At 38.6% G+C, this 26,136-nt stretch overlaps 1 protein-coding gene across 1 annotated transcript in view; it reads right to left on the bottom strand.

The window, feature by feature from the left end:
* fhip2a (FHF complex subunit HOOK interacting protein 2) overlaps positions 1 to 25,059 on the bottom strand; it is a 50,421-nt gene extending 25,362 nt beyond the window's left edge. The window contains exons 1-5 of the mRNA XM_043712807.1: positions 24,733 to 25,059; positions 9,707 to 9,785; positions 7,168 to 7,337; positions 3,361 to 3,465; positions 2,252 to 2,374 (exon numbers count right to left, since the gene is read on the bottom strand). Of these exons, the coding sequence (XP_043568742.1) occupies positions 2,252 to 2,374; positions 3,361 to 3,465; positions 7,168 to 7,337; positions 9,707 to 9,785; positions 24,733 to 24,777 (522 nt within the window). The 5' untranslated portion in view covers positions 24,778 to 25,059. The remainder of the gene's footprint in view (positions 1 to 2,251; positions 2,375 to 3,360; positions 3,466 to 7,167; positions 7,338 to 9,706; positions 9,786 to 24,732) is intronic.
* Between the last annotated feature and the right edge of the window lie 1,077 nt (positions 25,060 to 26,136).

Below are 26,136 nucleotides of genomic sequence, written 5' to 3'. Positions count from 1 at the left end.
GTTATGCCTTTTGGTGGCTAATTGGTGCTCAAGTACCCTGGTGGCGAGTTTCTTGCCCGTCTGTCCAATGCAATGTTTGTTGCAGTCCTTGCAGGGTATTTTGTATATGACGTCTATTCTGCTGGTTGTTGGTATGGGGTCCTTTAAATTCATCAGGAGCTGTTTCAGTACGGTGGTAGATTTTTGGGCTACCATGATGCCTAGAGGCTAGAACAGTCTGGTCATCTTCTCCGAGATGCCTTTAATGTATAGCAGGGTGGCTAGAGTCTCTGGGCATGTCGCGTCTTCTTGTTATTTCTGTTGTGTAGGAATCAGCGGAGTGCGTTTTCCTCGGCTTCTCCTAATTCCTGGATGCTGCAATGTGCTGTGGCTCGTTTAAATAATGCTTTGATGCAACTTCACTTGTGGGTGCTGGGATGATTGCCCCTGTAGTTCAGTATCTGGTCATTGTGTGTGGCTTCCTGCAAACGCTGGTCTGCAGCTCTCCATTGGCTTTTTGTTCTCCTATGACATCTAGGAAGGGAAGTCTGTTGTTGCTCTCTTCCTCTTTGGTGAATTTTATACTGGTAAGGATGTTCTTTATGTGTTTTTGTGTTTCTTCTAATTAGTAGCATTTCATGATGACAAAGGTGTCATCCACATAGCGGACCCAAAGCTTCACTGGAATCCAGTGGAAACAAGCTCAGCCTGTCCAATTTATCCTCAGAATACAACCTGCTCATTCCAGGTATCAATTGTGTAAAACTCTTCTCACTGCCTCCAAAATATTAAATCCTTCCTCAGATAAGGAGAGCAAAACTGCACTATGCCATTTTGAAACATTATTTACTCTTAGGTATCTTTCCAAATAATCATACAGATACATTCTTTTAAACAGCTGCCATTAACAAAAGCAAGGACTCAACACTTTCCAACATGCAACCTTGGTTTCAATTAAACTATGTATTTTCACCTGGAAAGGTTAAAATTGATGCTTGAATGCAATATTTTATAATATAAAACAGAAACCAACTATAAATGACACCATGACAAATCCTGCAAATAAAACACACAAGTATGTAATGTAATGTAATCTAATGTAATCTATTACTAGCTGGAGAAAAAAATGCCAAAGAGCACTGACTTTAAAAAGGACAGAGATTATTTCATTGCAAGTTGTCATAAGAAAAGCCTGCAATGTCTTTTTGGCTTCATGCATAAAATTTTCAGTTGGGTAATACAGAGAAATCTTTCAGCTTTCAGGGAAGTATAAAACAAATCTGGTACAAATTGTGCCACGTCTGGATACAATTCAAACTCAATATTTCATTAAAGTTGGTTTCATTATTTCTTAAAAAATCTAAACAATATGGTTTCCATTTTAGTGAACATTATTATACATCAAATTTTTAGGTTAATTTGCTCAATATAAAACAGTAGCAATAGTGGTAAGAAAGGTCTAAAGCAACAATTTTTTTTCAGCCAATGGAGAGCTGCAGATAAATGTACAGCATTCCACCATGTTCTGATGGCAAGGATGCCCTATGACACTCATGTTCAACAGTGTCCTCTTGTTATCATGATCATGCTGTGGTTTGGGTGGTGATTAGAAATCTGTCATAAATAAAATTCAAATTTATTTTTAAAACACATACACTTGTAATTTGTTTAATTTGACAGGCCTGAACAAAATTTATATTTAGCGACATTTACATCATTTGGCCAACAATTCTGTTTTTATACTTAGTTGGTATGCTTGGCTTCAGAAGGCATTAAGAGTTGTTTATCTAACACAAGACATGCAAGATAAACTAGATATGATTAGCAGGTTCACTTTCCTATAGAAAGAATAGCAGTGAACTAGTTGGGGGCTTATAAAAATAAATGTCATGTTAATGAGCAAATAATCAGATTTATAGAACTCTTTTCGGTCAATACCTTATCCTGCTTGGAACTTTGGCCTGAAACCAATGAAAATGTTGAATACGAAAGATGGAAATAGACTTAATACAGGAATACAAAGTTTAGAAAATTTGGAACAGTTTAGAAAGGCAGTTTTGAAAGTTAACAGAAACTTCCCTCATTTATTCAATGTAGTATATAAGCTACTGTGTTGGAGGGAGGGAGGGAATCATCAAACACATTTTTTCTATTAGGTCTTTTTTGGTCAATAATGTCATCACATCAGTTATGCAGATAATAGAAGGAACAATCAAAGAACTAAGCAATAGTTATATATATTATAAAAATGGTTACAGCACGATATACCTACCTCTAGGAAAAAGTTGACCAAATAGGGATCTTGTTTCAATTTTGCACAGACTATACAGAGAAACTGTATTTCCTCATTTTCCGTGGGGGCAGCAAGAACTTCACCACAAAGTCGAATTAATTTCTTTGGAAAAAATATAACATTGAAAAGAAGAATATTTAATAATAAACCCATGTTTTAAAAAACAACTCTTTTGCATATTCACACATATTAAACAAGGCACTGATTAATAAGGACTAGTTTGAACTGAGGTTCACTCTCTAGAATGTTCTTAGCCACCACTTGATATAAAGCATATCAATTAGCCAAACTGAAAAACATTTGTGATTTAACTCAATTACCACAATAATGATTTTTACGCTAATGTAAGAGTTTATAAATTTATCCCTTTTTCTGCAATACCCCAATCTTAACTCAAATAATTCATGCTGTTGTATAGTTCTAGACTGCCAGTAGCCTTGGGCATCCTGATGCAATAACCATCTTCCATGCACAAAAGTGACAGCCAAGACTAGGGTTCGTTCAACAAACAGCTGCATTCAGTTCCATAAGTGCTGCCCATTTTCCGATAGTCCTTCCAAATGGATATTCTACATATGCAAGTTTAAATTGTGGAAAATCATAATAGTCTATGTAGCAGGACTCAACTGCTGTCTTGAAAAGTAAAGTTTTCAGAATACATCACTTGATCACAAACAGGAGCAGGGATTCAACAATTTTTCTTTTCTACTCTTGGATATTATGACTAAATCTATGTATCACCTGCTATTCGGGTAATGGCTATTTAGATCATTATAGAATAGGTACAATCTTAGGACTTCCTTACTTAAAAGATTTAGCTCTACACAAGACAAAACAACTATCTTCTAAGGTGAGGAGCAAAAGCTCTTCCTATGTAACATAACAGAAAATTTGAAGAATTAGGCCTTTATTTTCAGAGTGACTGTCAACTGTCTTGTAAGTTTTAGTTTATAATCTTCTTCATTCAATCTTAACCAGGTGCCGGCTCATCTGTTTACATCATAGAAATATGTATTTGCTCAAGTTAAAACATATTTAGCACATCACTGTGGCACCTGTCACTTTTAAATACTGTAATGAGACCATACCTGGACAGGCCGATGGACATTTATGTGTGGCAACAGAGGTTGTTTAATTCTTCCTAGTAATTTTGTATAGAAAATTAGGACTTGTTGCTTCATGCCTGGTGGACACTACAAACCAGAGAAAAATAAGTAGCAATGAGAAGTTAAACACACTTCTGGAAAATAAATTATTCAAATTACATAACATAAGCAATTATTTGATGACAGTGTATGATATACACATTTAAACTTGAATGATTTGCTCCATCAATTTTCAATGGCAATAGCATTATTTTGGCTTTAAAATACTGAAACAACATTTTGTTTTTTAACAAAAAAACCTCTTATCAGCCTAATTCTTTTATATGTTGATCTCAATCATGACAATTTTATTTCCAATAATGCTGATGCTCACAGTCATGCTGACTTTCATGCAAACAGCATTCTGGGACTTCTTAACATGATACTTGCTGATGCATTGCATTATGTCCCTCTTGCTCATTACCTTCAGAGAATTAATTTACAGTTTTGAAGGTTTTAAAGAATTAGGCATATGTGTGTCTTCAAATGAAAAAACTCTAAGAGAAAAACCTACCACATTTAACAAATACATCAGGTTTGAGGACTTAACAAAAACCACTCCTCAGAAAAAGTGACATTTTCGTGCTATGTTGGCACGTTATTATAAATTCAAATATAAACAATACAAAATGAAGCACAGCAAGACAACGGACAAAGACATGTCCCTCCTTGACATGCTCAATGCTTTCTATGCTTAGTTTGAGCAGTGCGCCAGTAGTGCGGTGATGCCTGCCCTGACAGCCCCAGACACGCCTCTTCCCTCAGTCACCGCTGCAGATGTCAGATTAGTCTTCCTGGGAGTAAACCCAAGGAAAGTGACAGACCCAGAAAGTGTCCCCAACTGAGCACTCAGGTCCTGTGCAGACCAAGTGACGGACATATTCACTGACCTGTTCAACCTCTCCCTCCTACAAGCCAAAGTCCCCACATGCTTCAAGAAGACCACCACCATCCCTGTACCTAAGAAAGCACATGCAATGTGCCTTAACGACTAGTTATCTCCTGTCACTATCTTGATTGTCTTGAATAGTTGGAATAGTATTTAATTTTACCCATATATAGGTATTCATAATGAGTCATAAAAGATCAAGTGATTATGAAGCGCTTTATGCTGAGAAAAAACATCAAAAATAAGCAATTTGTATTACATGATCTAAATGCCAAGAATGTTAGAGTTACTTCTCTCCTATGCAAACCTTTAAGGGTCTAAAAGGATTGGAACAAGTGTGGGCTGTAGAGGAGGAGGAGGACAATGAACAAGATTGAACCAAGACGTGATGCCTGGAAAAGTTTTGAAGAGGCAATGACTATCTTTAATGAGTGCTCCTTGATAGACAGCATGATTCAGGAATGAACAGAAACATTAACAAAGCAGTCAACAACTACAGAGAGCTCTAAAAAGTGAAAAAATAAACCAAAAGTGCAGCTATCACAGAAAAAAAAATCTTTACAGGTCCAACTGCAAAGATACTTGAAAGGGATGGTGTTTAAAATCCTCCAGCGGGTCAAAAATGCAATGTAATGACCGTCCAAAAAGTATTCCCAATCCCAAGACAAACTCATCTCCACTACAATTCACCTGTTCCCCTAGTGAGACTTGACAGCTTGGTGAGTATCCAAACTTAATGTTTTCTTAGCTTTATTGTCATTGGATAGACCTGAGAAGAGTATAAAGGCAGGAGGAGTATAGTTAAGAGAGAAATCAGGAGGGAAAAAAGGGGACATGAGATAGCTTTGGCAAATAGAATTAAGGAGAATCCAAAGGGTCTTTACAAATACATTAAGGACAAAAGGATAACTAGGGAGGGAATAGGGCCCCTCAAAATTCAGCAAGGCAGCCTTTGTGTGGAGCCGCAGGAGATGGGGCAAATGCTAAACGAGTATTTTGCATCAGTATTTAGCAGAAAAGGACATGGAAGATAAAGACTGTAGGGAAACAGATGGTGACATCTTAAAAAATGTCCATATTACAGAGGAGGAAGTGCTGGATGTCTTGAAATGCATAAAAGTGGATAAATCCCCAGGACCTGATCAGGTTTACCCTAGAACTCTGTGGAAAGCTAGTGAAATGATTACTGGGCCCCCTGCTGTGATATTTGTATCATCAATAATCACAGGTGACGTACTGGAAGACTGAATGTTGGCTAACTTGGTGCCACTGTTTACGAAAGGTGGTAAGGACAGGGAACTATAGACCAGTGAGCTTGACATCAGGGGTGGACAAGTTGTTGGAGGGAATCCCGAGGGACAGGATGTATATGTATTTGGAAAGACAAGGACTGATTAGGGATAGTCATCATGGCTTTGTGTGTAAGAAATCATGTCTCACTAAGTTGATTGAGTTTTTCGAAGAAGTAACAAAGAGGATTGATGAGGGCAGAGCGTTAGATGTGATCTCTATGGACTGCAGTATGCCGTTCGACAAGGTTCCCCATGGGAGACTGGTTAGCAAGGTTAGATCTCATGGAATACAGGGAGAACTAGCCATTTGGATATAGAACTGGCTCAAAGGTAGAAGACAGAGGGTGGTGGTGGAGGGTTGTTTTTCAGACTGGAGGCCTGTGACCAGCAGAGTACCACAAAGACTTTTATACATTTATATAAATTATTTGGATGTGAGCATAAGAGATAGAGTTAGTATGTTTGCAGGTAACACCAAAATTGGATGTGTAGTGGACAGCGAAGAGGGTTACCTCAGATAACAACAGGATTTTGATCAGATGGGCCAATGGGCTGACAAGCGGCAGATGGAGTTTAATTCAGATAAATGCGAGGTGCTGTATTTTGGGAAAGCAAATCTTAGTAGGACGTATACACTTAATGGCAAGGTCCTAGGGAGTGTTGCTGAACAAAGACACCTTGGAGTGCAGGTTCATAGTTCCTTGAAAGTGGAGTCGCAAGTAGATAGGATAGTGAAAAAGGCGTTTGGTATGATTTCCTTTATTGGTCAAGAGTATTGAGTACAGGAGTTGGGAGGTCATGTTGCGGCTGTACAGGACATTGGTTAGGCAACTGTTGGAATATTGCATGCAATTCTGATCTCCTTTCTATTGAAAAGATGTTGTGAAACTTGAAAGGGTTCAGAAAAGATTTACAAGGATGTTGCCAGTGTTGGAGGATTTGAGCTATAGGGAGAGGCTGAACAGGCTGGGGCTGTTTTCCCTGGAGCGTCGGAGGCTGAGGGGTGACCTTATAGAGGTTTACAAACTTATGAGGGGCATGGATAAGGTAAATAGACAAAGTCTTTTCCCTGGGGTGAGGGAGTCCAGAACTAGAGGGCATAGGTTTAGGGTGAGAGGGGAAAGATATAAAAGGGACCTCAGGGGCAACGTTTTCACGCAGAGGGTGGTATTTGGATGGGTATTTAAGAGGCATTTGGATGGGTATATAAATAGGAAGGGTTTGGAGGGATATGGGCCAGGGCTGGCAGGTGAGACTAAATTGGGTTGGGATAACTGGTCGGCATGGACAGGTTGGACCAAAGGGTCTGTTTCCATGCTGTACATCTCTATGACTCTATGACCAGAATGTTAACTTTGTTCTTTGTTAAAATATTCAACATAATTAAAATTTACAGTGGGCAGGTCATATACAACTTGTCTATTCATAATCTATAACTTCATTTTTAATTGTTATGCATTTGCTTGGTTAATGATTCATTACTACAGGCCTTTCAAGAGTTTAAAACCTGCAATCCATTCAGCATGATTAATTAAAAGTAATTATTCAGCATTACTGCTTAAAACATACATCAGCTTTTCCCAATGTGTACAGAGTCTCCAAGATCTTGTGATGAAGCAAGTACTCCATACAGGGGCCTGTCTCGCCAGATTCCCTTTCATGTTCTTCTTGAACCAAAATTTCTAGCATCTGATCCAGATGAGATGGGATGTTTGTATCTGTTACTGGAGCTTTATCATCTGTCAAAAAACACAACAGCTCATCTTTCGTGGTTCACAAATTCCAATTATTTATTGCAAGTCAAACACCTAATCAAAAGCAAACATATGCAAATAAGAAACAAAATACAAGTTTTAATGAAGTTTGGTACCAACCTGTGATACAGGCTTCTTTTTACATGTTAAATATTGAATTCAAAAGGGGCTAGGAGGTGAGAATAGAAGCAAGTCACTGAAATAATTGTGACTTGTTACAGTTTTATTCGTTGCAAATTCAAGAGCCCAGGGATGCCCTCCTACTTGCATGCCAGATGAAATCCAAGTTTTAACTGAATGAAACCATTGGAAACATTTACTTAGCAAATAAAAATATATTTTACAAAAAAAATTAACCAGATGTTCATATTTTTATAATCAGAACCATAGACAAATGTAGTAGAAGGCTAACCTTTGAAAGAAGTGAATAAACTACATTCAAAGAATGAGAATTATAGAACTGATTGAACTGTCATCTTTTTTTATTTGTTAAATACAGGATTATGGCAGGATGATGCTGAAAATAAGAACATGTGAAAAACTTAATTATTTGATGGTAGCACAAATGGTGCACCAAAAATTCCACCAACTTTGAATTCCAACTTAGGCAAAATATTTAGCAATAGCATGCACAGCTTCCACACGTACACATCTTATAAACAAGGTTAAGAACACAATCACCTGTAAACATGCGGGTTTATAATGAGTGGAGAAGATTGTCTAACAATCTAGAGATATCGTAATAATACGTATCTAAAAGGTTAATTGTTGAATTAAAGCAAACGACTGGTAGGATCTATTGTATGCTGCAGTTCCTAATGGCTTCTACACACAACTTCAAAGGGACATGGAAGAAACACAGGGCATGGAAAACACGACTAGTGAAAATATATACTGGGCAATTCCAAATTAGTGCTGCATTTTATTGAGTAATGCACATCATCGCAAAAACTTCAATAACTGATTCTGAAGCAGAAAAGACAAGATAACACCATTACAGTGCTGCTGATGACTAGAAAAGAGCCAAGAACTAAGTTGTAACTACAGTTTTTGTAAACTCAGATTAGGGAAAGGTTATTTGACTCTTAAAATTTTAATATGAAATTTATGTCTATGAATTTCCTTATTGCAAGCCAAGCCTTGCTTATAACAATTATGATTGTTCTGTTGAGTCCCGTTTGATGAAGCTGCTCAATTAAAAAAAGTTGATATATCAAACAACAACAGTACTTATTTTCCCATTGGTTGAGCACCATATGTGCCATAGTTCTTGCTAAATTATAGCACTCACAAGGTGTGAACTTTTAACTTTATCAAACATTTGCCACTAAGAATTTGTGAAGCATTTTTGACAAAAACAGCCAATTTTGATTTAGAAAACAAGTCAGGAACAAGCCATTACAAACTGAACCAAGGCATACTAGAAGACAATGGTCAAAACCAATCAATTAAACAAACTGAATTAGTACTTAAATATCATATGTTCACTATAGCCAAAATGTGACACTTTCATTCCTGATTTCTCTGTGGCAAATTTGAAAACTGGGTTGAATACTGAGGACACTTGAAAATTACTATGTGAACAGGCAGGTGAATTTAATAAATCCTTAGATAGAAACTGAGCCAAGGAAAAGTCAAACACTAGTCACAGTACTCTTTAACAATGTCAGCTATGCAAAGCAATTGGCATGGCAAAAATTGTTACTAATCATATTGCAAGTTTGAACTTGCAAAAATTATGGTTAATTAAATACTCCACCTTCTACTTCCTACTGATATGTTGGTTGATTTTTTTCCATTCACCATATTAATTTCAATTCATCAGTGTTGTTACTTTCTCCAATGAAAAAAAAACTCTGCTGGAGGTTTCCAGCTGCTTACTGAACCAGCTGCTCTGACAGTCAGCAAACAATCTGTTCAGTTCAGCAGCACAGTTTAAAATTAGAGGTTAACAAAAGAGCCACTGAGAAAGATGAATCTTACTACTTGAGATGTCCAAATCAGTTGCTTTGTTAAAGATACTGCATACTTTTGCTCACCATCACCTGAAGCAAATTCTACTTGTAAATTATTCCTGTGAGCTGAGCACTTGCTGACTGTGAAATCAGTTATTACAATAACTACAAATTGCCTTCATGGTTAGCTAGGCAGAATATAGATACTTAAATAATACTGCTGGTTAAAATTTGAAAAAAACAAACTGAGCAGAAAACTTCATTATCTCCACTCACTTTTCTAGTTAACAATTGGCTCTGTTCAAACTCTGGCCAGGATTTATTTTGTGTATTGCAGTTCATAAATACATTTTTGCTGACACAGGATAAAGCAAATGAAATAAAAAATAAGACCCCTACCTGACGTATCAATGTAATAGTGAGTAATGGCCTTCCAATGAAATACAAAGTCTTCTTGCAGTGGGAGGGAAGGAGCCAACTAAACATTCAAAATAGAAATGATACAGCAGGTTAGACTTCTTGAAATACAGAACTTCAATGAATGCTGCAAGCTAAGTATTTCACTGATGTACAAAGTTTAACTGACAAACTCATTTAAGAGTCGTCTCCTACAGCTTTATAATAGAGGGGAAAGTTCATTTTTGAAGAAATATGCAAATTTTTTTTAGATTCCCTACAGTGTGGAAACAGGACCACTTTGTGAAGTGATGTGGTATTACAATACCACAGACTGGCTGTGCTATTTATGCCAAGTAACTTTTTAAACTTTTACTTCTTGTCATCTCTTTCTTGCAACTCCATCTTTCTTTCCCTTCCCAATGTGCTTTCTGTACAAAATGTCTGCACAATCTGGAAGCAGAATTAATAAGGTTCAAAAAGAATAAAGTAAACATTGGTTTGCATTTTTGAAAGGGCATGACAAAAGGCAGGGGAATGGACAGAATACCCCAATTATAATGAATAACCAAATGTTTGGGAGTAGAAACGCAACTGTCACTGACTTTGGCGAACTGCATATATGCATTTAGTAATACTAAGACTATTTAGAAGCCTTTTTTTTCTATCTTGAGTGACGTTTTATGTCCAAAGATCAGACTGCTAATTTTTAGAAAATAACATTTGGGATATTATCCAATGGCACCTGCTTTCTACCTTCCTAATTATCTAAATGTTATTACAAAAGTATGAGGAAGGAGCAGAGCTCCAAAAGCTTGCAATTACAAATAAACCTGTTGGACTATAACCTGGTGTTGTTTGACTTTTGACCCAGTCCACTCCAGTCCAACTCCGGCATTTCCACATCATAATTCTCTATCAAGCATTACGAAGTAGTTAAGATGAAGTTTTGCAAACAGTTCAACACCAGAAAAACTGAAATTATCCACATTGTTTCCACCTTTACATAGGTATCTCTGACTTAGAATCCATTCATCTCCCTGGCTGTTATGTCAGGCCTGTTTTCTTTCAGCTGGCACAAACTGTGACTGAGTAGTCTGCTTCCATGACATGAAATTTCTATGCTTGTATACAGCATCTGTAATCTCCTACTATTGTATGTAGCTGTATATACCCTCTGCACCTTCAGATCAGTCTATTCCTCATTCATCATTCACTTTCAGTCATTATGTCCTCCTTAAACACTGCACTTCAGGAATCACAAAGCAAATACAACTGGTCCTTATTTGGGATTAGAAGTCTGTACATGCTATGCCTTTAAAGCACTACCACTTTTTTTTCTGGAATGGCTGATCACTGATTCTATTTCACAATTTTCTATTTGTCTTCTCTGTACAACATTGTTTAAAATTGAGTAAGCAGCAGCCTTAAGCTGTTGATTGACAATCTTACCTTGGGTTTCACAAATTTAAAAAGTATATCTGAAAGTTACCACAAGATTAGATCTGTGTAAATCTGTTTACAGCATGCTTAGATTTCGTTTGGAGGCAATCAAAAATACAGAATCACTTATAAGATATCATGTGCTGAACTGAATATAACTTAATACAATTAAACATGTATTCCTTTTTTCGACTTTGATAATATTTTTACTATCCCAGTAATTTACTGGTCAGAAACATTTAGTTCAAATAAGTTTCAAAATGGTAGCTCTTTTCATTGTTCATTCATGGGATTATGTCACCAGCTGGACCAACAACCATTGCCCATACCCAACTGTTCACAAGAAGGTGATGGTGAGTTGCCTTCTTGAACTGCTGCTGTCCATGTGATGTAGGTGGATCCATCATGCTGTTAGGGAAGACTATCTAAGATCTTGACTCGTAAGTGAGAAAACACTGGTTTATTTCCAAATTAGGAAGTGTGTGGCTCAGAGGGGAACTGACAGGAAGTGGAATTCTCATGCATCTTCTGCTCTTCTTGGTGATCAAGGTTACTTGTTTGGAAGGTGCTGTTGAAGGAGCATGAGTGAATTGCTCCATTATACAAACTCTTACATTGTGAGTTGGTGGTGAAGGAAATGAATGTTGAAAGTGATGAATAGGATGTCAATCAAATCAAGGATGAAGCCAAGATTGTGGAGGAAAAAGTGAGGATTGCAGACACTGGAGATCAGAATCAAAACACTGGAAAAACACAGTTGATCAGGCAGCATCTGAGGAGCAGGAGAGTCGACATTTTGAGCATAACCTCTTCATCAGGAATTTGAAAAGTTAACTTTCCTCAGATGCTGCTTCACTGGCTGTGCTTTTCCAGCGCCACACTTTTTGACACTGAAGCCAAGATTGTCCAGATTTGTTGGATGGAGTTTCCCTCATTTAGAGAAGCAAAAGAGTATTCTGTCACACTCCCAACCTTGCACCTTGTTAATGATGGACAGACACTGGGGAGAAAGAAGTTATTCATCTCAAACTTCATACATTAGATCCCCTCTTTTAGCCACAGTATTGATATGACTGATCCAATTCAGTTCCTGGTGAATGGAAACCCTCACTATGTTCATAGTGATGGCAATTTAGGGTCAATAGTTAGTTTCTCATGGTAAAGATAATCATTGCCTGGTACTTCTGCAGCGTGAATGTTGCTTGTTACTTAGCAGCCCAAGTTTTGATACTGTCCAAATCTTCCTGCATAAGGACACAGACTGCATGAGTATTTCAAGAGCTGTAAATGGTGGAAACTGCGCAATGAACAATTTGACATCATGAAAAGAAAGGGTCATTCATGAAGCAGCTGAATGCATGGATTTAACTACCTTAAAAAATTCCTGCAGTTAATCACTGGAACTGAAATGATTGAACTCTAACAATCACAACCATCTTCCCTTGTCCTCTGCAACTCCAACTAGTGGAGGCTTTCCTCCTGGTTCTCATTAACTCCAATTTTGCTCGGGACCCTTGCTGCCATTCTCAGCTGAATATTGGCATGATGCCAAGGATTCTCACTCTTAGTTCAGCTTTTTTGTTCATGTTTGAACAAGACTACAATGAGGTCAGGAGCTCAGTGGCCCTGCAGAAACCAATGTAAGAGCCACTGATAGCACTGTCAATGAACCTCTACATCATTTTGCTGACAATTAACAAGTTTGAATTTGCTTTTCAGAGTCAGGTTATACCTGAGCAAGTTCCCACACTGCTGAGTAGATGCCATGTTTCTAGCTGTACAGCATAGTTTGGCTAGGAGTACAGCTAGCTTTGGGGCGTGTATTCAGTACTATTGCCAGAATGTTGACAGGTTCCAGAACATTTGCAGGATCCACTGCCATCAGTTATTCCTTGTTATCACGTGGAGGGAACTGAATTGGTGGAAAACTGGAATCTGTGATGCTTGGGATCTCGGGAGGATGACAACATGGATCTCGCACTCAGCTCCTTTGGTTAAAGATGGATGCTTTAACGTTTTCACTGAAGTGCGAGGCTCACCCATCATTGAGAATCAGTATACAATAATAAAGTTTCCATTTCCAGCAAAAGGACCTAATTTATATGTAAAACAGTTCTTAGCTTAGACCTGTTGAAACAGTGCTGCAATTTTCAGTGTGGGTAGAATGAATAGACCGACGCTGTACATTTCTGTCCACTTGTACCTTGAACCAACTGCAATAGAATCATCAAATCCAGTCCTTACTGTTGAATGGCAGAACTTAGTGGATTTGACTCATTCTGGTATATTGCATAACTGTAGGAGGAATCAGGACAGAGTTCTCCCTTAAAATATTAGGGTATGCTAATATCATAGATATATTGCAAAAACCATAAATTTAGAGTTAAATATAGCCACTTCCTGACACATGCCCTTTTTAATAATGTTAATGTGCACGAGTTCAAAGGTGCAGGACAATAATTAATTTGCTACGTGAACTAGGTATTGCTAACAACTGCCCCAAAATACTTTAAAATTGATCAGGCTGACAAACTGAATGAAGATGTTCAACATATTACAAATCACTTCTAATGATTTATTCACATGATAGACCAAAAGATTTGCACTATTCAGGAATGCTAGAAAGTGGCAAGTCATAGACTAATTGTTAGTATTCAGCATTCTGTGGTGAAATACTGCATTGCATGTCTCTATATCATAAACCATAACTATAAGAAAATCAAAGTCACATAAAAAAGATAAAAGCTAAGTATTCAATAAAGGACTCCAAATACGTATGTATATGGACTTTGCCACTTTGCCACAGTAAACATAGTACGAACACCTCAATATTTTGTCAGCAACCTGAGTAAAATCTATTTTGCTACGTCTTATTTAAGCTGATCCTTCAAATATTATGATCTCAGTTAGAGTGGTTAATTCTGAGTTAGGAGAAAGTGAGGAGTGCAGATGCTGGAGATCAGAGCTGAAAATGTGTTGCTGGAAAAGCGCAGCAGGTCAGGCAGCATCCAAGGAGCAGGAGAATAGACGTTTCGGGCATGAGCCCTTCTTCAGGAATGATTCCATCCTAACCTGCACATCTTTAGACTGTGGGATGAAACCAGAGCACCCAAAGGAAACGTGGTAGTGAAGGACATTACAGCTGAACCTCGATTATCTGACATTCAATTATCAGAATTTTGGATTATCTGAACAAGACCACAAGGTCCCGATGCTTGGTTAAACTGTGTTATCCGGCATTCAATTATCTGAACAAAATACTCCCCGAGCTCATGTTGTTCGGATAATCGAAGTTCCTGTATATTAATCCAAATTGTTCCTTTTTTAAGGGTCTAACTCTTTAACTAAAGTTTTTTGGTCGTCTACCGTAATATCCCCTTTGTGGCTCACTGTCATATTTTAGCAAAGTTCTTATGAAACACTCTGAAATGTTTATTGTTCAGAAGGTGCTAACAACTATAACAGTTGTTGCTGTTGTATCAATATTAAATTTTGGATCCTCCTTCATTTGCACACTAGCTATAAAGTATTAAAACACGCGTCCATATTCAAGGTTATTTAAAAAGTGCACAACTGAATATCGTTTAGAATAAAATAATGTAATCAATAAGCAAGTTTCACACAAAAATTGTACCTCATTAGTATTTTAACTTGCACAATCTCCAAGCTATTTAACACCACTGAAACTCTCTCACTTATGTGCAATTTGATGCAACGATTCAATTCTGCTGCGGTGTATTATTCTGAAGTGTTAACAATCCAACAGAAAGGATCCTGTCCCAATCATTTACAATTTAAAAAGGATTCCTGACTTTTGGCAGTGCCAGTCAGAACACAGCACTTTGTACCTTGCACCCTGATTGTCAACTGATGAAACCAGTCCCACAGACAGGGTGAATGGATATCCCTCTATTAATCTAGATAAAGAACTGGAGCTTAAAGGACCCAAATTTCTACTCACAACAATTTTATATCACTGTTATACTTCTTAAAATTAACCACAAGATTCAAATGCATGCTAAACCCACTAGGTGATGGTAAATCCAAAGCTTAATGCCCCAAAGAAGAAATAAGCAGTGTCATTCGTACTGATGCGCACTTAACCCAAAACAATAGACAGTGACATCTTGTAATGGTTAACAGAACATTGTTACTGCATGGGTGATCTTCAGCTGGTCCCCTTCAGCAACATTTCATGATGAATGATACACAATTAAAGGTTCATCCAACTGAACATTCATTAACTGCATGAATAGTCCATCATAATTAACAATCGTTAAAATTTGTTGAAATGTTTAGCTATTGCATCGTACCTTCTGTACTGTATTTGCACAACCTTACAGTTATCTATTACCAAACAAATTCAGAGAGCTGAAGTTTAATTTTTTTCTCTAAATATGTTACAACAAGTTAGTTATCTAATAGATTAAGTGCACTCCCCAGTCATTGCACAGGTTTCAATGAATAGAAACAGGGTGACAAACATCAAATTTAGGCAGAAATAATATGATGCATATCTGAGGTGCAGCCTCGACCCATACTAGAATATATTTCCTAAATTAGAGAGGTGAGTTTGCAACACCGTCAGCATTATTTGGTTAGATTAACACAGCTATCAAAATACAAGGTTTAAATTTGCAGTAGCACATTTTGAGGTAATTTAGAATACAACTTGGTGCTGCCAACCTCTTTCTCTTCAATTTTGCATGATCTGACTCAATTTTCTTTCTTCAACTAATCCTAATTATTCAAAAGCTTATGCAATGGAATCAACAGCAGGCCCTCTCAAACCAGTCATTGGTAATAGTACAGAAAGGTAAAGTGTAATGAGGGATCTGTTGAAGCTTGTTAATAAAACTAAGTGGCAATACAGGTTATGTTAGGTAGGTAAAACACATCAGATTTTAGTAATGGATTCTCATTAACATTGACTGTACAATATCGTTAGAGTGCCTTTCATTACTTGGCCTAAAATACCCCAAACAAATTTAAAGTTTATGATTCTCTGTAAATCACAATTTGTTTTCCAACAGGACCAAAACACAAACATCAAAATTAAATCCTTTTTGCTAAATAATCCTCACTGAAAATGGATAGAAGTAATATTTTCATCGTTTGTTAGTCTGTAAACAATATATTTCATAAACTCATAGATTAGTCCTACACTGAAAGGGTATGGCCCAAATTAGAATTGATTAGCATTTTGGTGAAGATATAGATCTAGACTCTGAAATATTTTTAAAGGATTCATTAACATTGGGAGAGATGTTGAATTGCCTTTTGTTTAAGGGTACTGTTGATTGTTTTATCCAAGGTCTTTTTAAAAAAAATTAAGGATTGCCTCCACTGCCACTGTAGAATTTGTCACAGCTGTCAAAATATGAGCAGAGTTTTCAGAGGAAGTTGTTGGATGACGATTAGCCAAAAGCTGCCTCAGTGAGATGAAAGCAGTTGGTAATTACGGACTATCATCCGGCTGGGAGAAAATCTGAAGGCAACCTTGAGAAGTGTCAAGTTGAGTCAGCAGAAGCATATACTTTACCCTGTTGTTATTTCCACTGTCAATAGTTAAAAGGTCATCACCCTTTATAGATTAATCAGTTTTTGCAAGGAATAATCATAAAGATAAGTATAATGTACTTGAGCTAAGGTGATACTAGTCTCTGTTAAAATAAAACAGAAACTAGAGCCGTACCTCCTCAATATCTGAGCAATTATTTCCCCCAATACAATTTTATGTACAGCTGATTTGAAATCATTTCATTTAAAGTTTATCTCCTGAATAAAGACACTATTCATGGCAATGGAAATCTACACAAGATGATTTGTTGGCAACTAAAGCTCTGAATGATATTTGCGTATGAACAATCTTGCAGTTCACACCCTTTTCAAAAAAATACAATTTCCAAACTCCAATTTGGTACAGCGCTGAAAATGTGTTGCTGGAAAAGCTCAGCAGGTCAGGCAGCATCCAAGGAGCAGGAGAATCGAGACAAGGTGGGGGGAGGGGAAATGAGGAAACTGGAGAAATCGGAGTTCATCCCTTGTAGTTGGAGGGTTCCTAGGCAGAAGATGAGGCGCTCTTCCTCCAGCCGTCGTGTTGCTATGGTCTGGCGATGGAGGAGTCCAAGGACCTGCATGTCCTTGGTGGAGTGGGAGGGGGAGTTGAAGTGTTGAGCCACGGGATGGTTGGGTTGGTTGGTCTGGGTGTCCCAGAGGTGTTCTCTGAAACATTCCGCAAGGAGGCGGCCTGTCTGTCCAATACAGTGTGCAGATAAGCCAACAGGGACGAGGCCACATTGAATTTGGTACTGGGTAATGAACCCAGATACAGAGGAGGCCGCATCGGGTGCAGCAGCATTCTTATGAAAGTAATATTTTGAAATCAAGATGCAGCATGAGCAAAATTATTGTATTCAGTATAAAATGGATTTCCCAGTTTTATTCAGAGGACTGGAGCAACTTTCCCCACAGCTTAACCTCCATGCCCTAGGAACATTGGACCTCAAAGCAGAAGTAGACCATTCACTTTTGCAAGTCTGATCTGTCAGTCAATAAGTTCACAGCTGATCTGGTTATGGTCTCAACTCCACTTTCCTGTCTGCACCACATATTCTTTCATAATTAATTTAAGGAAAATCTGTTGAATTTTTTAAATTAATGTATCCCTATCGAGTGCACTCATTGTTCATCCCCTTTGAAAACTTGGTGGAATACCACTGAGGGAAACTTTACCAATCACCAAACCTCTGTCATGTGTTAGCTTGCCAGCAAACATTTGAAATGAGATTGCTTGAAGTTTATTTTAAAGCAAAATGAACAAAAAACAATTGCTTTCAATATCAGTACATGTAGTATGGGATTGAGCCAGACTGACCAAGTTCCAACTTTGATCACTGTGGTGAATTAGCTGATCTCAGATGAAATGGCACTAACATTATCATAAGTGGTCGGAGTTTCTATGGGAAAGGTGACAGAAGCAAACCCCAGTGTACATGGTGAGTGAGGACAAAAATCAGGCTCAGCTGCAACAATCCGTACAATCAAGGTCCAGCACAAATTATCACCTTCAATTAATGATCAAAGGAAAGTGCATCAATATAGATAATGTCATAAATTATGATAAGGGCACTCCAACTTGACACTACAATATCATTCCAGCTGCTTATTGTTACTTTTAATCAGGAACCAAGTTACAAGTTTTCAACTTACTGAAGCAGTTCAAAATCTACAATAAACTGCACAAGAACCCGACTAAAGGTTAGAAAAATAGTGCCCAAACACAGAAGGCAAACAGTTGAGCAATCAGAAAATTACTATCTAATGCAATACTTGAGATATATATAGTTCTGATATTTTTATGACAATCCACGTCTCCCATGCAATTCTTAATTACACAACAACCTGGCTTTTGCAGCAGGAGAACATAGGAGCAGGAATGGACCATTCAGCACACCGACCTACTCTGTCATTTCATCTTGTGGGTCATCATCTACCTCAATATTATATATCTGCACTATCTCCACGATTAGAGGATTTGAGCTACAGGGAATGCCGTTTTCCCTAGAGTGTTGGAGCCTTATAGTGGTTTATAAAATCATAAGGGGCATGGATAGGATAAATAGACAAAATCTTTTCTTGGGGTAGGGGAGTCCAGAACTAGAGGGCATAGGTTTAGGGTGAGAGTGGAAAGAAATAAAAGCGACCTAAGGGGCAACCTTTTCAAACAGAGGGTGGTACATGTATGGAATGAGCTGCCAGAGGAAGTGGTGGAGGTTGGTACAATTGCAACATTTAAAAGGCATCTGGATGGGTACATGAATAGTAAGAGTTTGGAGGGATATGTGCCAGGTGCTGGCAGGGTTGGGATAGCTGGTCGGCATGGACGAGTTGGACCGAAGAGTCTGTTTCCGTGCTGTACATCTTTATGACTCTATCTCTTGATGTCATTAGTAATTGTAGAGCTATCAATCTCTGTCTTGACTTTACTTGATGACTGAATTTCCACAGTCCTCTGGGGCAAAGCATTCCAATGACTCAACACCCTCTAAGTGAAGAAATTCCCCCTCAGGTCTTTTATTTCAGGAATGTCTCTCCTGGTTCTTGGTCACACAGGCAGCAGAAACGTGTTTCCCACAGCTGTCTATCCTTTTAAGAATTTTCTCAGTTACTATAAAATAATCTCTTATCGTTCTAAACTCCAGAAAATACAGGCCCAGTCTCCTCAATCTCTCCTCACAAAACAGTCTCATCATCTCTGCCGTATTCCCTCAATGGTAACTGAATCCTTGCAGTAGGCAAGGGGACCTGAACTGCATTCATTGCTCCAGCTACAGTTACACCACCGTTCCATATAATTGAAGGGAAACTTCTTTGCTCTTGTAGCCAAATATTCTTGTAACAAAGGCTAACATACCAATTTCTTTGCAAAATGTTACAGTATGCCTGTTTTTAGTGACTTATGAGGAAGGACACCCAGGTCACTTTGGACAGCAACATTTTCCAATCCAAAAAAAAATAAAGCAAGCATCTCTCAGTACTATTAAACAATATATCAGACAGGAATCTTGCATGAACACTCCAGCACAGTATTATCAGGAATTTATTGTTCGAGTTGTTCTGCTCGTTCCAAAACTTTGCCATAACAGTACCTACTTTACTGAGACTCAGAACTAAAATATGCAAAATATATGCTGCTGAATTTACACTACAGTTACCCAAGACTTTTGCCAGAAAATGTTTGGGCTTGTGAAATTTTAACAGTGTGATTAGTCTCAATTACTACCAAACAATTACTATTGGCACAAATTTCACTTTTATAAAACATAAGAATTAGGAGCAGGAGAAAATATGGCTGATTTTGCCTGCTTCATCATTCAGTATAATCATAATTGATCCTCTGTTACAAATTTACTTTCCTGCCTGTTCCCTATTTTCCTCGATTTCCCTCAGAGATCGAAATCTGTGAATCTCAGTGCTGAATATATTTAATGAAGGGGCACCTACTAACTTTAGGGGAGAGAATGTCAAACTTTCACAATCCTTTGAGTGATGGTATTTGTCCTCATTTCGGTCCTAAGTGATTGATCCCTTCTCCTGAAGCTATGTCCCATATTCTGAACTACCTACATGTTCAGAACTACCCAGCCAAGGGAAACATGCCTCCATCTGTTCAATAAGTGTTTCATAACTTTATCAGGCTTCTTTGCAGTTAAGATTAGGAGACTAATTAATCTACTAGGGATGCAAATCAAACTATCCTGCAGATACTTCTTCAATTCCTATTAACTTAAACACATATCTGTACATGTAAAAGAAGAAGAATTTGGAAATCCTCTGCCACACTCTTGATAATTCATTTATTTTACTAAAGAAATATCTTTAACTATAAAGAGAGCTTTACAGAAGTAATTTAGTGATCAATTCAAACCTCCTGTCAACTGTCAGAGATAAACTACTAACTGGGGACAAAGGAGGGAGAAATTACTGAAAGCAATTTGATTCATTACGCTGAAAAAAAGACAATAAAAAAATCAAAATCTTCACTGAGAGGTAACAAGAATTTAAAAGAACACTAAGTATTCACATTGCAAGTCAGCAGACAAGCTTTCTCCCAAACCTCAAAGTGACATTTCAATCTGACAGCCACTGGATGGGGAGGTGGGAGAAAGAGAGGAGCAACAAACAGCTCATAATGCATCCTGCTTAAAAGAACAGAATGTCCCAATTGCTTATGCTTTTTCAACAGTTATATATTAATGTATATACAATACAATACAATTAAATGGTAAATGTAAAAAAAGATTTTCAAACTTAACTCATCTTGGGCAGAAGACCCCAGGACATTCATTAGGTCATGATGTTCCTCTGTTAACATGAATGTTATCTCCATTATTCCTTCACAATGAAAAGTAGGAGTTATCCCCGGTTACTCCTATTTACCCTCTGGAAGTTGGTTAGCTCAGTTGGCTGGATGGTTGCTTTGAGATAAAGTGTGACACCAGAGGGAGTTCAGTTCCCGTACCTGCTGACGTTACTGCCTTCTCAACCTCACCCCTTGCCTGAGTCATTGCGACCCGAAGATTAAACCACCATCAGTCGTCTCTCTCTAAAAGGCAGCCCTATGGTATTCTGGGACTCTGGTGTCTTACTGCTACCACTATTAGTATTTATCCCTGAATCAACACTGCAAATAAATTATCAGATCATTGCCATTATGCTGTTTGCAAAAAACAAATGTAATGCTTCTACACTGCAGTAGTCACTATACTTCAAAAGTACTTTATTGGTTTTGAGACAACCAGCAATTATGAAAAATACTATATAATTATATTATTAAGAAAATATTTTATGCAACAGCCATCACTGCCCGTTGCAGTTTAGGACTGCAAATCAAGAGAGTATGTCAGCGAAGTGCTCACACACTGAAAAATTTATAAACCAGAGACTGAGTGCAACAGTGTTGGTCAAATCATATGGGGGAGGGTTGAGTGAGATGTGCTCTTGAAAATACTCAATTGCTTTCTAAAATAGTGTTTGAAGGTCTGGACAGGTGGGTTGTTTGGAGATTTGGGCACTCTCTCTGATGCTTTGATTTCAGCTTTGCATATTCACCATGCAAAGGCTCTTTATGTTTTTGGTTACTTGCTGGACTAGCCTTCTCCATTTTGGTTAGTCACAAGCTAGGGACCCCCATGAGTTCCTGAAGAAGGGCTCATGCCTGAAACGTCGATTCTCCTGCTCCTTGGATGCTGCTTGACCTGCTGCGCTTTTCTAGCAACACATTTTCAACTCTCATGAGTTGGCAAGTTATGTTTGACTTCTTCAGGGTTGTTTAGAGGACATTTCTAATGTATTTTCACTGTGCTGCTTGGAATCTTATGTCTGAGATTCAATTGGAGCAGTTGCTTTGGGAGTCAGGTGTACAAACTATTTGTCCCTCTCAGCAGAGCTAGTTTTAAGTGATTAGTACTTTGACACTTGACAAAAAGTCATAGAATCCTGTTGGACAGCCTTTATTGCCTCTAGATTGAAGGATATTATGAAGGCATCATTGGTGGTATTTCTCCATTGCTTCGAATTGTGCAAGACTCTGAAGCATATAGAAAGGTGGGGATCACTGCTGCCTGGTAAACCTTGGTAGTCTTGGGTTAAAGATCCTGGCTCTCAAATATGTTTTTATCTCCATTGGCTAAAGGCTGAGCTGGCACATTGCAGGTGATGATAATTGTTTTTGTATGTGTCTGCCCTCAACAACACAAGGCTCCCAAGATAGAGACAATGGCCCATATTTCCAGGACCCCTCTGTTCTGAGGAAGTGATGTGCTGTGGGAAATGACTCAAAGAGAATTTTTACTTTCCAGTTGTTTGTAAAAGACCTTTTCTTGCCATTTGCTTTGGTGAAGGGGTCAGAAACAACATGAAAGTCTGTTTCTTAGTGAGTGTGCACAATAACACCTGCATATTTAAGATGTCTGACTGAGGTTGGAGTGCAGCTGCATCTCCAGCATCTGCAGTCCTCACTTTGAGGTTGGAGTGCTTTTGGATGGCAATGCAGACTGAACCATTTCCCATCTGTTCTGTCGAGTACCTTCATGCCTGCAGGTAATTTACTGGAGTTGAAATGCAGAGAGGAAAGTGGAAATAATGTAACCAGCAAGTTCAGAAAAGTACAGAAGTCAGATGACAAATGGGTACAAATCTGATGATTGTCTAGACTCTGACCCAGACTCCTCACTTTGACCTCAAATGACAGAAGAATAATCATATGTTTCTGACACCTATGATTTTAAAGCTGAAGCACCTGTAAAATGTTATTACCAAAAATGGTGCAGGTATCTCAGCAAACGTATGTTATAGCATATGATTACATATGAAAGTACATAGAAATTATGTAGCTAGTTATCATCTCCCTCCATTACCTTACCTGTTCCCAGTCTCAGAAACCTCCAGAACACTCCTTTTTCTCCAAATTCTCAGCTTCTCCAATTCCAAACTCCTCTGCTCTTGACATCCCCTATTCCAGTCACCAACTTGACCCCACATATAAGATCCCCATCCACAAAACATCCATCCTTCTCTTAAACCCAGTTATTTCACTAAACGTTTGGTCAACTCTCCTAATGCCTACTTCCTTAAACTGGTCTTCATTTTGTTTGCCCAATATGCCTCTGTGAAGCAGTCTAGGTCGTTTTTTTCCCCCCAAGTTAAAGTCTCCATATAAAGAATAGTGAAACAGACCAAAATAAAAACCTGACATCACTACAGTTCAAATAATCCATTAAATTATAATTTTAATGTCATATATTTTCATGAAGCAAAGCTGTAACTGATACTAAGCATAAACAGTTGAATGAAATAATTTTCCACACTCCAAGTACCTACAGACCAAAATTATTTGCCAATGCTATTTGTTATAACATAGATGTCTTAGAGCAATTTACATGCCATTGTGTGTGTGTGTGTGTGTGTGTGGGCGGGGGCGGGGGGGGAAGAAAAGAGGAAGAAGAGAGATAGAGAGAGAGAAAATGGGATTGAACAATATATAAAAGAAAATATCAAAAGGTGGAACCTAAACCAAAACATGCATAAAATACTTGGCAATGGACTTCACTGAAGAAGGGCTTATGCCCGAATCGTCGATTCTCCTGCTCCTTGGATGCTGCCTGACCTGCTGCGCTTTTCCAGCAACACATTTTTCAGCTCTGATCTCCAGCATCTGCAGTCCTCACTTTCTCCTAATGGACTTCACTTTCAAACCATATGACACATTAATATTTTGTGAAGAGGAATGAATTATTGCATAATAGCACATTACAAGTTGTGTATAAACGTGTGCTTTCCAAAAGACACTCAGATTATCTCCATTACTTATTTTGCCTTTAGACCGTTGTTGAATATATGCCTTAATTCCTAAATACGACAGGCTGCATTCAAATTAAACTCACACTTATGAGCGATTACTCGTTTGTACATCTATTATCTGTGCACAAAGGAGGTAGAAAACAAAGTAACTGATAAATAAATGATTCTGTGATGATGATGATTATTCTGCAGTATGTTTTTTGGCAGATAGATTTTCTTATATTGACTCGAGATCTTTGCCGTTTCACGACTGTAGGATTCTGCCATAACCCAAACAAAAGCAGCTCCTACACACAATGGGAGGGGGAGATAGGGCAGTGCAGAAACAAACAGCTGCTTCCCAGAGAGAGAAACAACACTGGAGCAGCCGCTGTCCTGTCTCCCTCGGCACTGCCCCAGGATAACTGGAATATCACACAAAGTGGATGAGCAGCCAAAATCCTGGGAGGATACTTCAAACAAATATCAATAACATCAAAACCTGACCACTCCGGAGAAGGTTCCCCAAATAGACAGGAATAAAGAAATTGAAGCTCAAATTCATTCAGATTGATAGAATAAATTGACTGTTACCCCCGCCCCGTCCTCAGGTGGGGGCACTCTCACTTATTTGCTCCAACTAGGTAGGCCTCTGTGGGACCCCGATGTAAAGTGAAAGGAAGCGGCCCGGGGCTGGCTGTGGATTCGCAGCTGCCTGCTGGTTCCAAAGGGGCAGTACTCACCGCCTCCACCGCCTGCTGCAGGATGTTGGTAAATTTGGTGAACATCTTGGCCTTGGACTCGCGGATCTCCCGGCGGATCTTCTCCTTGGATTCCTCAATCTTCTTCCTGGTTCGATCCAGCCTGGCTGTTCATGCGCCTCGCACACAAAATAACAGAACGGGGGGGAGAAAACGACCCAGAAACGAACAAATCGAAGGTACAGGGCGCGGGCAGACCCCGGTGATCAGACAGGCCGACAGTAAACATTCAACACCTCAAACAACACAAACACACGACCGACACCGTGGCACCACAAACACTGACTGTTGGGCCAACTGCCTACGCGGTCCTCCCAACGCCAGGGGGCGACGCCCTGCCGGCATCACCTCATAGTGCGGTCATCCTGGCGTCAGAAGGCGCCCAAGAGCACAGTAGTATTCGCTGACTGACAATGTGGTCCTCCCAACAGCAGGCGGCGGTGAAGAAGCATTTCCACCCCTCCCCCGGCCCGCAAACACTGACAATATGGTACTCCCAACACCAGGGAGCGATAAAGAACACAGCCCATTCCATGTCGCTGACTGATAATATGGTCCTCCCAGCGCCAGAGGGAAGTGAATAACACAGTCTGTACTGTCCTACGAATGTAAAAAGAACATTGATAGTGTCTCTACTCTTGGATAGTGAGGCATAGATTCAAATCCCACCTGCTCCAGTGGTGTGTAATGGCATCTCTGAACAGGTTGATTAGAAAAATAGATGAAATACAAAATACATATAAAAGTAAATACCATGGATGCTGGAAATCTGAAATAAAACAAAGTTCTGTAGCAACTATGATTTGGAGATGCCGGTGTTGGACTGGGGTGTACAAAGTTAAAAATCACACAACAGGTTTAATTGGAAGCACTAGCTTTTGGAGCGTCGCTCCTTCATCAGGTGATTGTGGAGGACGCAATTGTAAGGCACAGAATTTATATTGTACGTTGCTCAAAAACTGCATAAATTCATGTAAAACTCTTATCTCACTTTTTAAATTAGAATCAATCTAAACACCATGGCACAGACAGAGAACACAGGGGGCTAACACCTTCAACATATTGTCGAGGTAACACCAATTGTTACAGCTAACCTGAGAATGCAACTTTTAAAAAAAGGTTTTGTGATTTACGCATGAAAGAAGTGAAATTATCATGGTATTCGAACAAGTGAAAGACTCAACACTCAAGGTATTTTGCAAGGTATAATTTCAGTTACATCACACTGTAAAATTTTGCTATAAATTCTGTGCCTTACAATTATGTCCTCCACAATCACCTGATGAAGGAGCGGCGCTCCGAAAGCTAGTATACTTCCAATTAAACCTGTTGGACTATAACCTGGTGTTGTGTAATTTTTAATTCTGTAGCAACTCAGCAGGTTGA

Source organism: Chiloscyllium plagiosum, chromosome 22 (genome assembly GCF_004010195.1).
Source record: "Chiloscyllium plagiosum isolate BGI_BamShark_2017 chromosome 22, ASM401019v2, whole genome shotgun sequence".
In the NCBI taxonomy this organism is placed as follows: Eukaryota; Metazoa; Chordata; class Chondrichthyes; order Orectolobiformes; family Hemiscylliidae; genus Chiloscyllium; species Chiloscyllium plagiosum.
This window is presented reverse-complemented; position numbering and strand designations above follow the sequence as displayed.